Genomic DNA, 17145 nt, shown 5'->3' with positions numbered 1-17145 from the left:
ATTTGCTAGATTTAAAATGAGAAGAAAATAGAAAATTTCCATTGATTGAAAATGAAACAGAAACAGTAGAGTAAAAATTACTTACACACTTGTTACTTGGTTCGAAAAATCCACGTGGTTTTATCAGTGACGACGAATTCATCAATCACTCAATTATTTTTGATGAATGATAATTTATCTACTGCGGAAATTTTTTATATATATATTAGGGTGGCGCAAAAAACCGGCTATTTTTATTTTTTGAGTCTCGTGTGACAAAATGTTAGTTTTTGATGTTTTAAGAACCCGATCCAAAGGAGAGCTAAAAAAAAAATTTTTAAGAGGTCGCTCCACATTTTTTAAAACGTCAAAAATCATCAAAATTCGATTTTTAAAGAAAAAAATTTTTCTCGCTACGGTATAATTTTATAGACAAAAAAAAATAAGTTACCGAAAGTTTCAGTTCAAAATTTGAATTTTGAAAAGTCGCTCATAATTTTTTTTCAATTTTTTTGGTGCATTTCTTTAGATCTTTTCGAGCGACCTTTTAATATTCATATTAAAATTTCATAAATTTTTTTTCTTCAATTTAGTAAGAAAGAATCGATAACAATACACCACGAAATCAATTAAAAATCAAACGAAATACTGAAAATATGATTTTTCAAAATTCAATTTTTTGACGATTTTCGACATTTTAAAAAATTTGGAGCGACGTCTTAATATTTTTTTTGAGCTGTCCTTTGAAGTGGACTCTTAAAACATCAAAAACTAACATTTTGTCAGACGAGACACAAAAAAAAAAAAAAAAAAAGTCGGTTTCTTTGTGCCACCCTAATACACATATTTAAAAGAAATCTTTTTTTTTTTCATAGTTTCATAGTTTTTCTCGCTGTACAAATTTTGTGAAAATAATTATATCACGATCGCAGTTTGTATGAGAATAGAAAGACTGAAAAAAGAAATAAGAAACGGTTGCAATATTTATCATTGCCTCGACTAATTAATTACCACTAATTTATTATTACCCGGGGTGATTTATTCGGCGATCAAAATATCAAATATGCGTAATGTGATTCAGCCTAGTTAGCAATCGTCCAGCCGCATAAGTCGAAAGTTCTGTATGTAATAATAGCTTTGCGTTTGCACTCGAGACAGAGAGAGAGAGAAAGGGAAAAATAACAACTTAATGCGGATCTCAGGCAAAGTAATCGATTAAACCAATAATAATTTTTGGTTCTCGCTACGTATCTCGATTCTTTCAATTAATCGATCTGGCCTCCGCAGCTTCGATCGCGATAAAATTTGTTCAACAACCACGCCTGTCAATAAAGGCGAAATCAATAAACACATAAAAAAAAAAAAAATATATAGATAGATCAGGGGATGAATTGCAAATATGTAATCTAAATTGTAAATTTTGCGTGCCTTGGAACTTTAGAACGATGCGAAATTCAACCGCAAATGAATAACGAAAAAAAAATACCTTATTTTGTCCCTTTCGCCTGAGTGGGAAACAGTTTCAAGATCGTTCCGCGTCACTTGACGATAAATCATCCAGTGAAATAAATAAAGCTGGGCTGAAATTTGTTCAGCGATGGGAACAATAACGAAATCACAAACAAAATGAAAAATCAAAGCTTTGCGGAGTTTGCATGATTCAGGCTCCTGCTTATACCGATTATAGCGATCGGTTCACTTCATGTTGAAAGGAACTTGGTTCACGGTAGTAAAAATCGTATTATATTATTACGTGGAGAAAGGACTCGAATCGACGTTTATTTGCGTTAATTTCAGAGCCGCGGCCTCGGTAGCTTGTTTATTTTTTTATTTTTCATTTTTATCGCGATTAAAACACGTCCAGCATGTTTCGAGTTTCGAAAGGATTTAGGAACAAGTTTTTATTTCTTTTGCTGAAATATTGTGGGAAAAAAGTGAAATGAAAAAAAATCTCTGGAATTTTTTGTCAGAATTTTGAGGATTTAAAAAATTTTTATTTTCACTCGATCGATTTTTCGGACTCTGAAGGCCCGCAGAACAAAGTTATAAGTCTGGCCTTCGCTGCGTGTAAAAATTACGTCACAACGCAGGCTTGACCCGGAATTTATTTCAAGTCTGGGAGAACTGCAAGAACTGTAAGCTGTATCGAAGCGAGAAATGAAGGAAGAATCGCCTCTTGTCCGGTGAATATATAAATAATAAAATAGCTTTCAGGTCACGCCTTCATTTTTTAAATAAATCCCAATTTTATCGCAGTTATTAAAAGCTTGTCGCAAATCGACCTCGTTTTCAAGTTCACGAGAAGTCTATTTCAAAAGTTAAATTTCGAAGCGATGATTTATTGTCATTGATTGTGCGAATAATGTCAAATTTATTTTTTACAAGTTGCAGGATTTGTTGAAAGTATATGAACAAAAATTTTTTTTTTCAAAAGACGAAATACTTTTCTCCTGATTTGCAAACGCGATAATTTTCGCTGACGTTGAAACCGATTTCACGCGAGTTAATTGCAATATTTAAATAGCGAAAGTGATTCGATTTGCGAAGGCGTGTATCACTGACAGAAAAAACAAATTATCCTATCAATTTTATGAGCAAAAAAAGATTGGAGATTAAAATACATGAGGATGCAGATAAAAACTGGCCTCGCGATCTTATCTTGCAACTTCCCTCCATTAAATTTGAAAAAACTTCGACCGCAACTCAGCAGATTTAATTAAAATTCAGCAACAAAAATGTAAAATAAAGTCGTTGTTTCACCGATATTGGCAGTTATTTCAATTGATCTCTAACTGTAACAAATTGGGTCAACGATTTAAGTTATTTACAGATACAAATAAACTTACTCTCGCTTAACCGGTTGTAAAATTTCATTCATTTTTATTACCATGATCGTTGGCATTGTTACTACTGAATTATAGGTCTTATTTTTTACTATTTTAACACCGATCTGATTTTTTTTTTCCTCATTCTTTCCGTGTCGAAAGTTATTGCGAAATTTCGGAGTTACCTCACATAATTAAACGGCTGACAAAACAGCGATAGCTACGATTTTTTTCTTTATCGTTTTTATTCCTAATCCTTCTTTTTTTTTTTTGCCACATGTGAAATGTGATCTATTCTTAATGAAACGTCAATTTAATTTTCTCTCACTCTTTCTATAATAAATGCTCGATTCGTTATTCAACAATCATCTTTGTCAGAAGATCGATTAATCTTTCAATTCTTACCATATGGGGAAACGTCTTTTATACCGATCAAATTTACGCTGTCAATTATAAACTGTTTGGCCCCGATAATAATTAATCGGATCTCCATATATACAGTCGGTCAGGCACTTAAGTAGGTCCTTTTTAAAGTGAACCTGATTTATAACAGGCTGGATTCAATGTCCGAATATCGAACAAGGACGTCCGCTACATTTGAATAATTATTTTTTTCACCAATCCGTTTTCTCAGTTCCTTGTTTTTTATTATTTTACCTTTCAGCTGGAAGTTGAAGTCGTGGCCAAGGATTTCAGGATCTCTCTCAGATCCTGAATCGAAAGCGTGGCAACGGAACCTCAATCAGGATCTAAAGACGATTTTTATCTGAAGGGTGAAAAATTTGGGTCAACATTTCTTCCCGGAGGTTAAGTAAAACGTTGAAAACTGATCTTTAACAATTTTATTGGCAAACATTTTTCTATAAGATATTTACAAACGTGTGTATCACGTACGTTTATGTGTATAAATATGTAGTTTATTTTTTCAACTTTTCAGCAGCGCCACCGTCTCTACACAGCTTAAATCCTTCCCCCCCTTATCTTCTCCGCGTGCTTTACAGATAGTAAAAAAAATAGCGAAAGTTTATATAACTTATTACTAAAGGTTGATTGATAAAACGAAAAAAAAAAAGAAAAAAATTTTTACATGATCTAAAATTAAAATAGAGAGTAAATAAGAATCGCGAAAAGAGAGTGAAAAAAGTTCCCTTTCGCGAAAATGATGTGGCAGTTTGGTGCATGAAATTGGTTTGCCTAAGTATATTATAATTTCATCTCTAGGTTGAAAAACAAAAAAAAAAAAAAAATCCATTCGAATATAAAATTAAAAGACAATTTAGATTTGGTTAAACAAAATTTCATTCAACCGTGAGTAAAGCGTTAATCTGATTGAATAAGGACTTTCCCTCTTTTTTTCGGGAATAGATTGTATGTATAATAGATTTGGGCGATTCGAATGAATTTTTTTTTTCCCTCTTTTTTCTTTTTACTTCAAACTAAGGAAAACAAATGTTGTTTTCAGTCACAACTCGTCGCCTAAGGTCAAAAAGCGTGGTTCGCAGTCGGGTGATAAGTTTCCAATTTTTTTCTCTCAAGAATTGTAATTTTTTCTAATCCAAATTTTGTTAAAAAAAATTCTTATTTAATAAAATTCCTGAAGATTATGATTTCAAATCGATGATTATATCGATCGACTAAGATTTGGACGCAACGTTTATCCGAACCTCCCGAGACTCAACCATCGCGATGTAAAAAAAAAAAAAAATAAATAAAAAAATAGAAAAAAATTAAAAAAAAACTTTTAAGAAAAATTCAAAAAAGAGAAAAAGCAAGCACCCAAATCAAGCAACCGCGGTGCGATAATTCCGTCCATCGAGATCGTATTTTCTACATAAATTCCGGCGACTTGTTCACTCCTTGGCGTCACTTGATTCATCGCTCCTGACAACGTAAAGAACCTTTTCGCTGGCGCTAGAGTCAGTTTCTTGGGCTACCTGATGCAGCCTCTGCCTTCTGGCGGGCCTTCTCTGTGCGGTCGATACCTGGGCCTCATCGTATCCGTACTCGGGACTGCGCTGTTTTTTGTAGTAACCTACGGACGAGTTTTCAGGGTCAGGATACGCGGTTCTCTGCGCGGGTTTCGCGGGGGGAACTGGAGTGACGGAGTAGCCGGCGCTGATGAGGGCTGCAACATCCTCCTGAGTGAGGGACTGAGGCCCACTCAAGCTCGGGAGCCGAACGACTTGGGGACTGTTCTGCTGATCCTGTTCAATGATCTCCTCGATGGTAAGCGATTTGACAGGGGCCTTCTTGGGGATGCCAGACTGGGAGACGTAGATCGAGGACTGAGGCTGGGCCTTGTACTTGTGGGCCTGACGGGGCTGGTTGACCTGCTGCTGAGCGTAGCTCTGCTCGTCTTGGGCCTTGGGCGTCTGCGTTGAGCGGGGAACGTAGGAGGAGGCCGAGGTCGCGTACTTCTGGATCTGCTCGTTGGTGAAGTAGCTATTGGGTGGGGGGAGGGGGACGGAGGTGGGGAGGAGGTACTGAACCACAGGGGCGTTTGGGTCCGTCTTGCGGGCTTCGGTCTGGGCGCGCGCGGCAGCCTGAGCTTCGCCGTGGGCCTTGGCTCGGACCTGTTGCTGGTGCTTGTAGAGGGCCTCAGCCTGGGCCTGAGCCAGGGCCTGAGCGTGGGCCTGAGCGCGGAGCTGGTTGCGCTCCAGAGCAAGTGCGTTGCGGTGTGCGTCCTCCTGGGCCTTGACGTGGGCCTGTTGCTGGGCCTGAAGGTTGCGAATGGCATCAGCGTGGGCCTTGAACTCGGCAGCTTCTTGGGCCCGTCGGGCCGCCGCGGCTTCGGCATGGGCCTGAGCCTTGAGCTGGGCCTTGAGCTGGGCCTCGTGATCTACGGGTCTGGGGTGGGCCTGCTCCTCAGCCTGAGCGGTGAGGTGGGCCTGGCCGGCTTCGCTGACGTGAGCGCCATTCTGGATCTGCTCAAGAGCGTTCGTCTGCCGCTGTTGTTCGCTCCTCACTCGGGCCTCTTCGGCAATAACGGCCTGTCTGTGCTGCTCGTTGTTCAAACGGATCTGTTCCAATGCTGCCTGCTGATGCTTGTTGTGTGAAGCATGCGATATTCGCTGGAAGGCAAGTGCCTGGGCCTGAGCCTCAGCCTGGGCCTGAGCTATCGCTTGGGCCTCAGCCTGCTGTTGGAGCGCCTTGAGGTTCACCTGCTCTTGGGGGTCCTGGTACCGTGGAGAGGGCCTGAAAGCCTTGGCCTGTTTGGGTTGGTAGCGTGGGGTCTGGTACTGAATCTGGCTCACGTCTTCCTGGGCTTGGGCCTGATATGCGGTCTGGGCTGACGGCTGGTGATACCTTCCTGCACTGGTCTCGACATGGTACTGTTCCGGAAGCTGATCGGCGTAGCTCTGCTCAACGTATCTGGGTCCAGCCTCAGCAGGCCCGCGAGCTAGTTTGAACTCCTGGGCCTGATTGGCGGAAACTAGCTGAAGTAGCTCCTGCTCGAAGGATCCGAGTTTGGGGTCCACGTAGGTCGGAGCAGCCGAAGAGCCGGCACCGAGTCGTGCTGCTTGCAGGGCCTCAGCGCGGGACTGAGCATCGATTTGGGCCTGGATCTGGGCCGCCGCCTCGGCTTGGGCCAGTGCCTGAGGGTGAAGCTGGGATCTGGGTCTCGGCGGAGCGACTGCCGGCACTCGAGAGTTCTGGTAGGCCTGCTGAAGTTGCTGTTGTTGCTTGGCGTAGCCTGGGAGTGGTCTACGGGCCTGAGGCTGTGGGGCCTGCTGGGTATGAGTGTACTGCTGAAGCAGTCCCAGGTACTCCGGTGTCAACTGAAAGGCCGAGGCAAAGGTGAGTGGCAAAGGTCATTGTTATTTATAAATCCTGCGGACGAAAGGTCTGCGACTAAAAGTTCAAAAGAATAAAAAATCATCCAAGGACTCCAATAAAAGGAGAGGATACCATCTTGGACTGGTCGAGAAGACAAACCATTCTTAAACGCAGTACTTCAGTATCTACTTCAATGACGCACTGTTGTCAAGTGAATGTCTCTAACGCGATGTGACCATACACGCGAGAGAAAAAAGTATCCATGCAGTCTGTACTTAAAAATACCAAACTTCTTGCTACCAAAGCGTCACGCTTCGCTGACAGTAATGGTGATCAGCGAACAGTGACCTGAGTTAGGAAGTCCTAGTCGCGAGGATTGCTCGGGGCGAGCATCACAGTCCATAAAACTGAACCTTCACTCTGACAATTACAATAAAACATTGAACTCTTTCAGCCAACGAACCTCTTGACTTTCGTCACCATGTCTAATCACGTATTGACTTGGAGAGGCACCGTAGACGGCAGTTGCTGTTACCGGGGACCGTTTTGCCGGGTCCTTCAAGTCGATCTCGAGGAGCACGAGATCGTCCGGACTCGACGAACTCTTCTCTGCTGTCGCAGCGACGGATGATGATGACGAACCGCTGCTTTCCTTCCCAGCGGAAACCGCCAACAGACCTGAGGACATTGATACAGAGGTATGAACAACTGGGCTTACGGTTATTGGTATCGTCGTCTCGTCGAATGTAACCGTTCCACTCCTTTTTTCAGTAATCGTATCCTGCTCAAGGCTCAAAGGCTCAAATGCCAAACCGGATCACCGAGCGACCTTGCCTTCGGCAATTTACTGACTGTGCCGTAATCATTCCTTCGATACTTTTCTCACCATTGTCAGGATCAGCTGATCACCAACGGATCACGCGAGTACGTGGATCCAGTATCCGGTGAAAGGTGAGTTTATCGTTACAAAGTTATGACTTGGTGATCATCGGTGTTCTTCTTAAAACGAGCGAAAGAGGCATGACGACGACGCGACGTAATTACACGATCGTGAGAAACTCTATAAAGGTTATAATTTGATCGAAGATTTTTGTCCTGTATACGGACATGAGATCGGCTGAATCGTGACTCGATAAAGGTCAGAGCTCTCTGACTTTTCTGCCAGAGTGAGGTTGACGGGTTTGGTTTTTTACCGATGCAGTGTTTCAGCGTTCTTACTCAATATCGAGGGCTCGGATTTTCTCTTGAATGAGAATAAAGCCAAAATTTGAACACCCAGACGATCGAAGATCGGTAACTGAGCTTCTGGGCACCGCGCCTATGCGATCGGTGGACGACTCAAAGTCCTCTCCGATTCGCGGCCTTAAAAATATGCAAATTTGTGCAGCGAACTGCACGACTAGAACGTAAAGCGGTTCGGTATTACATGCAAAACGAGACTAAGGCGAGCTCGGCTGTTATGTGGTCTGAGAACACTTTCTCTAGTAGCGGTAAACAAGCGAATGTGTGGGTCATTTACGCCCAAGACTATGTCGATGGTTGGCTGGCTGGCTGGTTCACACGCACAAACCACGGGAAAATATCTGGAGTAAAGTCGCCTGCAAGGTTCTAACAACGAGTTCACATCCTGGTTGGGGTTTCACACCGTCCAGGCTCTGCCTTCAGTGATTGTGAGTAACTGGCAGTGGCCAGCCTTTGTCCATTTTTGTTCCGAATCGAAGCGATTGCCTCCTTTGACATCGCGGAAGTCGTTACACCCGATCTTTGTGATCCATTCCAAAAGAGGCGACTACCAGATGATATAATATCGTTAAGGAAACTATAAAACCCATGGTTCGTTAGAGATGGGAAAATGTCTCGAGACAATAACAGTCTCATGGGTTACATACATCTGCCAATTAATGTAATTACAGTTTCTTCGTTAGCTGGTTTCTTTTATCTTCCTGTTTTCGAACACGCGGCTTGGAGAACAGTTTTACATTTTGTTACGTTACATGTTTCGCCAACTAATGTGGGTAGGAATAAACTTGCATATTTATTGGGATTGAGACATGATCGGATCTTCTTTTCAAAGGTTACGGAGATCGTAATTTGATCGCAAACGATTTTGCGATCGTAAAATAATGCTCGGTAATTGGTCCTGCTAGAGTGTAGGTACGTTTCTATAATCACTGCAATCTCCGGGTCCTCTAGATATCCAGACTCCTATCTACTATGGAAACCTCTCACTGTAGCCAGCAGCTGGCTGACCACAAGGTCGCTGATTAGCCTGAACGTTATTACTCTTGCAAAATTGCCTTCGCGAATGCGGATTCATTGGGACGTTTTTTTAAGCCGATAATTAGATCTTAATTTCGTTGAAAAAATTCTCCCGTCGCTTTTCTTGCTTTTAACTTTAAACAAAAAATGACGAAACTGTGAAATAAAGATTTGTGAATCGTGACTGAGATGACAGATGACAAAAAATGTACTCTCTGAAAGCGGAAAAAGTACTTTCTCACTAATTTCAGTGTAGAAAGTCTGTAATTTTCAAGAAACTTACCAAAAACGAAATAATTTTTGTAATCACATTCAAGCCGGGATTATTTCCGTATGAAATCGAATTCGTGAGTTCGATTTTGACTTTCATACGACTTCCTACATCCTTAATCCTCTCTGGTTAACTGAGACGGACGGAAATCAGTTCCGGTTACGCAACGAGACGCGCAGTTTGTGTAACCGTATCGCAAAAGAGAGAATCGCGGCGATATGTAAGGCGTATCTTGGCAGGAGGCACGAGCCGTGTCTTTAAGACTCGGATATTATACGTGCGTCCGTTTCGAAGTCGAGAGTTACAGCCTGCAGGTTTCACTTTCCGCATCGTCTGTATGTGCAACGCAGTGCTTCACCCTCGCAGTAGGCTTATAGCATTCAACTCGCCTCCGCAATTCACTTTGACTGCGGTGAGATCTACGCCCGCCGCGTTTCTACCGCGCCCCGGAATCGCGATTAATCGCCGCGTTTCTAGTCCACCGAGTTTCCTGCAGATTCAAAGTGGAATGACGGGGTCACCCGGACCCCGCTTTTTCTCATCGAAACACCGCGGAGGTTTTGTTAGTTCATTGGAGCCTTAGATTATGAAAATCAAACAGTTGGTTGAAAATCGATCATTTTTATGATCATTTTTTAATGAAAGTGCCAAGTTCCGAATTTTTTGCTTAAGAAACTTGGAGTAAAAATCAAAGTTTTGAATGGTCCGAAAATCGAGACGAGTCATAGTTTCGGAGGAGCGATAATGAGAAGATTTGAAAATCTGAAACATCGATATTTCAAATGATCCAATATTTTTAGTTGTGTGAATTTTTGGATTGGTGAAATTTTAGCACCTTGATCTTTTCTTGATTTTGACTTTCGATATTTTTACGTTCGAAATCCTGGTCATTCTAATTTTCGGAATTTTAATCTATCGAAACTTATTTTTCGAAATTTTTCTGCACTGGAACTTTGCTCTATAGTAATTTGAATTCTTTAAACCTTGTATTTCGGAATTTAGGGCCGTCGGATTTCGGACCATTCGAAACTTTTTTGTTTCTTGAAAAATGATTTCAGTGTTTTATATTTTAACATACACAAAAAGATTTCCATAATTTACAAATAGAATAATTTTGCAAAAAATCGATGCAACACTAACTCGTATCAAAATTCATAAAAACTATCGACTTTCGACCAATAAATCTCCTCGATCATCATCTATCGAACATTCATTTTCCGGAAATAACTCTACGCATAAAACCAATCAATTCCCAAATGCTGAACTCCGGCTTCTACGTTTCCGGTTTCAACTACAAAGAACAATTCGCAATAAAACCGTGTTTATTTATAAACCAACAAGTTTCCTGACTTTCAAGTTTTCCGCAACGAGTTGCAGCGATCAGTTTCACTGGTCAATCGTTAATCGTGCCCATCGGCAATTCGAGTCGCATGCACTCCAGTCACGCAACGAAAATTGCGCAACACGCTTACCGTATCGCCTTGTGCATAGTCCTCCTGCCTGTATTATTCGAATCAATAAATTTTCCTTCTTTCCTATTATTTAAATACACATCATAATTCATGCTCATCGTGACATCACTGCTGTACATAATATTTTCTCTACCATTAGTTGATCCGTCGTAACGTATAGAAGAAAATTATCAGGATTAAAAATTTTCAAATCAGCACGGATGAAATTTTTTCTTCTTTTTTTGTTTTATCTTAGATCTGATATCTACCGAAACTAGTAGAAAATTATCGTGACAGCTTCTACTTGATTACCTTTCACGTGTCTTCAAGTATTTTGAAGAAAGAGAAAAGGACGATTAGACCAAAAAAAAAAACGTATGATGCAAAGAGAGAGAAGGAGAGCTGTAATTGCACCCTCCTTGCGACACGTCCGCACGATTCCATTCAGACCGTAATGATAGAGCTGATGTCGTTTTACCATCTCCATCTCCACTGCAGTGAATGCACACGAATAGAATTTGCGACGCGGATGTATTTAACAATCTAATCACCGCTCGGAGACAAATCGCGAAGCGGTTCTTGTGCTGTGATTATATATATTCTAAAAATGGCTATTTTCACTTCCCACTCATTCGAACTCTCACCAAGAAAGTTCTGGATTTGGTTCCAATTTTCCAGAAATGAAGGAAAAAAAAAAGTTTTCTCGGAAACGGGGATTTCATTTTTGCAAAAACTTTTTCATTTCATTTCTCCAAAAGTTTTCTTTCATTTTCTCGAAAAATTTTCGTCGCTGTATCTGATGGCGGAAATTTGAACTAAATTCAGAACTCTCGTATTATATCTACTCCTGATCGTGAATCGGTTACTGAGTTTCTAATACTCGCGAATTTATGCACACGCTTATATAATGTGCAAAGTGTATAATTTATTTCTACACGTTTCCGTAATTCCGTACAAGGTGCCGGTGATATTAAGACTCCTGGAAAGTCGCGATCGTCGAGTTAATTGTTGCAACATCGGTGTAATAAGTTTATAAATAACCTCCGCCATCCGGTGGTGAGAAAATTTAAATAAAACAAGAAAGCGAGTGATTTTTATCGAAAGTTTTCAAGTCCAAAGAAGGTCTAATTCTTATACGAGAATTTGAATAACGTTGAGTTTGATTTTTATTTTCTGTAGTATTTCTTTAATTTCGCGATAGAGAAAGAAAATTTCGCAAATACTTGGACACAATAAAAATGCAAAACTTTTTAGATGTTAAAAAAAAATTTTGTCGCTGTTTTTTTTCTCTTCTCTCTCTTCCCGTAATCTCTTGTTAAATAAAAGCATCGATATCGGTAGAAAAAATGTAACTAAAGCGAAAAAAATAAATAAATAAATAAATAAATAAATAAATAAAGAAAAAGAAACGATGAGAAGTTCACTTTCACACTGGACTAAATTTCGTTAACAAAATCCGGTCACGTTTCGTTCTCACATAAATCACCCCTGAATAATCCGAGAGAGGTATTATAAAAAAAAAGGAATTCATTAGAAAATTTGAATAAATAAAAATTAATCTACATACGAGGGGAAAAAGATGTTCACAAAATTACAATTGATAGTATTAATTTGAGGAGAAACACTCACCTGCTAATACGAGTAGCCACATGGCGTGAATGTAAGTTAGGAACCCGCGGAGTGAATGTTGTCCTCAGACAAGTTCCTCGTCACTTTATAGACCTCAGGGGAAAGGCCGCGCCCGTATTTCACGGAGCAAACCTCCTTCAGGTGGGGTGCACTATTCCCTTTCTTATTTTCTTCACTTTTCATTTCATCTCATTTCATTTCCTTTCGTTAATTTCTTATTATATTCGTATTCTTTTTTTTTTTTTATGTTTTTCTTATTACATCCTCTCCTTTTCAGAGGTTCAAAGACTTCGAGATCGGTTGTATGAAATCGTGATTGTCTGTCATCCACGTGCTTTTTACCCTCTGCAAATCGTTACAATATTATTTAGGTACTTCCAACTACTGACCACTTTTTATCTCCATAAAAAATCATCGATTTTATACGTTTTCTCGATAGATCGAGCTTAATCAATTATTTTTAAACAACGATTAATTGACCTACTCGATTATTTTTTCTCGCAATCAATTTTTGGTCTTTCAACTGAAATTAAAAAATGTTTTGAATGATACTATTATAAATAGTGAAAAAAAATTTTCGTCATCAAGACTACTTGATGAAATTTACGAAACTTTGGTTTTAAAAAAATCGATATTATCGGTTAATCGTGTCGTTTTTTTTTTTTTTTTTTTTACTGATCCAATCGAGTCATGTTCCATTAATTTTTCGTATTCGATTAATCGTTGCATCGATTATTCTTACCTTAGTGGCCGTCGCTATTATAGGCGAATTGATTCGAGTCAAGATCGCTAATTTTATCTGGAAATCCATACGTGCTGTAGACTGGAATGAAATTAGATCCGAGTTATTTATCCCTCAGCTCTGGGAGTGATTTAGATTCGTCGTGTGTGAAAGAAGGAACGACCCTGATTATGCCGTTTCGATAACGACTGTGTAACGAAATACGTTCTATTGATAGTTGTCTGATCTTTTTCTGTCTCCCATTCTTTAATTATTTTTTTTTTTTTTACATTCTATCCTCTAAACTGCATTTTGCAATTCTGCAATGGCGTGACGAAAACGAATCAATCGCCGACCGAAAAAGTGCAGAAGACCAAAGTTTAAATAAAGAGAAACAAAGCGATCGAGCTACGACGACGACGTTCCTTAAATATTCACCGATAATTTACTTTCACGTAGGCACTAGAATCGCCATTGCGCAAAAAGAATCGTACGTGAGAATTTTGAAAATCGCTGGATTTAGGCTGATCGAAAATGATCAATTCGAAGCGATGGAAGAAAATCTCGAAGAGCAATAACCGAGTTTCTTTCTTTCTTCAAAGTTTTCTTTTATCTCGAGAGAGAAACCGAATTCTTTTTATTCCAATTTTTACGTGTCTAAAAATTCTAAAGTTTCGGTTTCAACGAATAAGTTGAAGAACTTTGTATACTCGGAGATTGCAAAATAGAACGTCCATAAATTTATCGCTCAAACCGACACTCAGCACCGCGATTACGAAGAGTTATTGAAACGCCTCCGTAACTTTACGTCAAAGAATAATAAAGAAGTGAATAAAAAATGGTTAAATCCCGGAGCAAATTGCTGCTCTAAATTCAACGGAGTACATAAATTGGTGTAATTCAATCTACGAATCAATTCCCATAATGCGTTTCTCTGATCTTTACATTACTTACGCAGTATTTTAAAATTACCTCCTTCCCTCCCTCCTCAACTTCCTTTTACACTTAACTTTTATCTATTCATTCAAATTTTTTCTTCCCCCTTAATAATACCTATAATAAAATAAAATTTCGTCCTTGCAAAATCCAATTCCCATGATAAAATATTTTCGAATAGATAAAAAATTCTTCTCACCACCGTCAATCAATTGCGTCACAGTCTCTATAAGCGACAAGCGAGTCCTGAATCAATGTGCATACCTACAACTCCATGCACCGCCACTTTTCTCATGGCCAGATATCCTGGCAGGCTTCTCCTTGTCCTCGACGTCGCTGCATGAACGCCTAGAATCTCACCCACACACCCAACCCTCGATATTCGTACCTAGATTTTCCACCGACTATATAACGCAAGTTCAGCCTTACATACTTGCAAAGGGAACTCCTTGGCTGCAGTGCATTGCACGTTTGGTTCGGGCGTGGGAAAGTGAATCGGTTTTAAACCAACCGCTACTTTATCCGTACACACCCTAATAAAGGACTCCGTTTTTTCGCAATTCGATTTCTTTTTTTTTTTTTAGTCCTCTAGTTTTTCAGCAAATCTGTTTTTTTTTTTTTTTTTTTTTTCTTCTTCTCTTTGTCTAGATCAATATTTTGCCCTGAATTCTTGCGATCGCTGATCACGAATCTGGAGTTAGAATTTGATCGTTTCTTTAATCCAAGACGGTGGATCGAATATGACGGATGTAAGATCGGAAAAACTATCAAAAATTCGATTATTCCTACCGAAACTTTTTACTCGAGGATTTTTGGGATCCCTGATCACTAATCTGAACAAAAAAGTGGCCTAATATTAGTGCCGACTCGATAATTCGAGTCTGAGATATTCTAAAATTATATTTTTCCATATTTTAACAGTCATACGAAATATCATAGATCATTTTGAGATGTAAATAAACCGTGATAAGACTAGGGCATGAAAGTTTTTGACTTATTGTCAGGATAACTCTCGTTTTTGTTTCTTCTTTTCGTAAGAATAATGATTAGTTAATTGTTAATTATTTATCTTGACATATTAACAATCGATACTTATTTGCAATGATTTTTATTTCAGAATCTATTTTTATTATTCAAATATTCTCAAATTAGCATTTTATCAACGTATTTCGACAAAAGAATACGGGCTACAAAATTTGTTTCTTCTTTTTTCTTTACCAAAATATAAAAACGCGTTTTTTCTCCCGATTAAAATACACGCTGCTGTTTTTTTTTTTTTTTTTTTTTTTTTTTCTTACTTCTTATTAACATTTTGTTTAAACTCTCTTTCTCTACACTTTTAAACCGGAACTTTAGCTCGACGCAAAATCTACTGTACAGCCTTGATCCGATTACGATAAATAAAATTAGCGATTATGACGATGACGAAGGTGTAATTAGCGAATGTAAAATTGAAGAGAAATTTAAACTGGAGAAGACAAATCAATGAAAAATAATACAAAAATCTATATAACTGTATAAAAAATTCTGACATCTTCGAATAGTGGTAAAGACCGGTGTTTTTTTTTTTTTTTTTTTTTTTTTCTCTTTCCTTACCGAAACGTAAAGTTTCGTAACGCGGAAATAACGAATCGACCAGTGCGTTTCGTAAACCTCGTGACTTTCAGGTGAAAAGGTGATTTTTTTCACCTGTAATTATTATCTTTTTCTTTTATTCCTTGCTCTTGTTTTTTTTTTTTTTTTTTTTTTGGATTTTTATTTCTTTTTTTTTTCGTTTTTTTGGTTTCACACATTATCCATCGTGCAATTTACAAAGAGGCCATTGTTTGCGCTTTATGTATTATAAAAGTATAAATTCATGTTCAAATAGTTCCTCGTAATATATATATATATATATGTATATATAGATTTAATACCGAGCTGCTTTCTAACAAGTCGTATGACTCAAGTGTGCAGCTGAATGTACTCTCCTCTAGAAACGCGTTATGACTTTAATAGTATCATAGGTATCTATAGTATAACTATAGATATTCTTATACCTTCATCCTGTGGTACATTCACCAAAGGCTCGTTGTGCTCACCTTCTATGCTCTCGCGGAGAATACAACGCTTCATAGTGATCGCTGACAATTCCGATCCCACAGTTTTATAAAGTGCGCGGAGGAAAAAAAGCAAAACTTTAGCGCAGCGCGTATCAAGAATTATTATAAAAATTATATAAATAAAATCGGCCGATGAGTATGAGGCGAAAAATTAAACGATTTTCTGCGTATTCGGATTTTTTTTTACTTACCAAACTTCATAGTTTACTATCATCGTTTCTATATATATGATCGTTTTTCATCCGAAGAAAATTCACTTTTTTTTTTTTTTCACACACAATATACATACTCGCAATTTCTCCGTTTATTTATCGGCATGATTCGTTCGGTTATCCTCATCGGATCTAAGACACGTTCACCATTGTTCCTTTATACGGGATTATTGTAAACGAGGCGATGGTAGAATTATGCATATATCACAAAACCCAAGAAAGAAAGAAAGAAAGAAAAAGAAAAAGAAAGAAAAAAAAAAGCAATTTACCTCGCGATACGTGCGAATAATCTGCGATGAAAGTTTCCTCGTCTATCCATTGTTTATTCTGCAAATTTATTTCTGCAGATGAACGAAACTTTTTTTTTCCCTCTCTTTCTCCCTTATTTTCTTTGTCTCCGAAAAATTGGATCAAGAATTATCGTTAGATCGTTAGAAATAAGAATTCAAAGAATTCAAACAATAATTGTGCAAACGGTTTAAATTCTTTTTACTTACTTACACTTTTATTGTAGTAAAAGTGGCAACCTGTGATTATACACAAGATTTGGGAAAAATTGAGAAACGATTTTTAGGCACGGATAATTGGTGGGAATTCAGGCGGGCTTCTCTGTAACTCGGAGTATAGCAACAGCGGCTTGTAATTACGTGTCGCAAACATAACAAACTAACGTACAACAAGTAACAATTAGTAAGTCGGTAAAGTGCCTTGAACGTAACGAGTAGGCGGGTGGATTTGTAACCGTATTATTCCGCTAAGCTTAGGAAACGTTTTCTTTCTTTCTTTCTTTCGTTTTATTTTTCTTCTTCTTTTTTTTCAAATTTTTTTGTTCCCTCTCGATTCTCTTTCCTATTCTCTTTTACGTTGTTCACCCATTTTTGTTCAACGGGTGAACAAAGGTACGCTGGTAATCCGGGATTAGCTAAGAGACTTGTTAAATGGCCGCGGATTTTATACCCTAAAAGTAGTAAAAGGTAACAAAC

At 38.7% G+C, this 17145-nt stretch overlaps 1 protein-coding gene across 1 annotated transcript; it reads right to left on the bottom strand.

Annotated features, from left to right (window-relative positions):
* Positions 1 to 4185: 4185 nt before the first annotated feature.
* On the bottom strand, positions 4186 to 12274 carry LOC124414634 (polyglutamine-repeat protein pqn-41-like). The gene is made up of 4 exons (XM_046895635.1): positions 12192 to 12274; positions 7045 to 7259; positions 4538 to 6583; positions 4186 to 4493 (listed from the first exon to the last, which is right to left on the bottom strand). Exons 1-3 carry the CDS (start codon positions 12211 to 12213, stop codon positions 4655 to 4657), a joined length of 2166 nt encoding a protein of 721 aa, XP_046751591.1. The 5' UTR covers positions 12214 to 12274; the 3' UTR covers positions 4186 to 4493; positions 4538 to 4654.
* Positions 12275 to 17145: the final 4871 nt, after the last annotated feature.

This window comes from Diprion similis, chromosome 14 (assembly GCF_021155765.1).
Source record: "Diprion similis isolate iyDipSimi1 chromosome 14, iyDipSimi1.1, whole genome shotgun sequence".
NCBI lineage: Eukaryota > Metazoa > Arthropoda > Insecta > Hymenoptera > Diprionidae > Diprion > Diprion similis.
The sequence above is the reverse complement of the archived record's forward strand: the minus strand, read 5'-3'. Positions and strand labels throughout refer to the sequence as shown.

Coding starts and splice junctions, on each gene's coding strand:
- LOC124414634 (XM_046895635.1), bottom strand. CDS start 12,213: ATGTGGCTACTCGTATTAGCAG. Junction 7,260..12,191: donor GTGGCTACTCGTATTAGCAG/GTGAGTGTTTCT, acceptor CAATGTCCTCAG/GTCTGTTGGCGGTTTCCGCT. Junction 6,584..7,044: donor ATGGTGACGAAAGTCAAGAG/GTTCGTTGGCTG, acceptor TCGGCCTTTCAG/TTGACACCGGAGTACCTGGG.